Consider the following 288-nt stretch of genomic DNA (forward strand, 5'->3'; position numbering starts at 1 on the left):
GGTATGTATAGTCTGTCCTTATTTGCTCTTAGGTGTAGTACTTTGTATATTGTCATATGTTTCATAGTTTTCTGGTCTTTGCTGCGGAGTTCTGCCTTCGTCCATTCGACTATTCCTGCGCTGTATCTAATTACTTGTACTGCCCATGTGTTTATAGCTTTTATTATATTTCCCGCGTTGAGTTTTGACTTGCGTATCACCTTGAGTCTCTGCATATATTCTTTCCTGATCGTGCGTGTCCTTCATCCATCTAGTAGCTTTATCCCATCAGTCCTTGTTACTTTGCCC

The 288-nt window shown here is 40.6% G+C and overlaps 1 protein-coding gene across 1 annotated transcript in view; it reads right to left on the minus strand.

Annotated features, from left to right (window-relative positions):
* Positions 1-287: 287 nt before the first annotated feature.
* Position 288, minus strand: part of LOC137643286 (uncharacterized) — a 333-nt gene continuing 332 nt past the window's right edge. Inside the window, exon 1 of the mRNA XM_068376125.1 lies at position 288. This exon is cut by the window's right edge and continues 332 nt beyond it. Coding sequence (XP_068232226.1) covers position 288 — 1 coding nt within the window.

Source organism: Palaemon carinicauda, chromosome 6 (assembly GCF_036898095.1).
Source record: "Palaemon carinicauda isolate YSFRI2023 chromosome 6, ASM3689809v2, whole genome shotgun sequence".
NCBI lineage: Eukaryota > Metazoa > Arthropoda > Malacostraca > Decapoda > Palaemonidae > Palaemon > Palaemon carinicauda.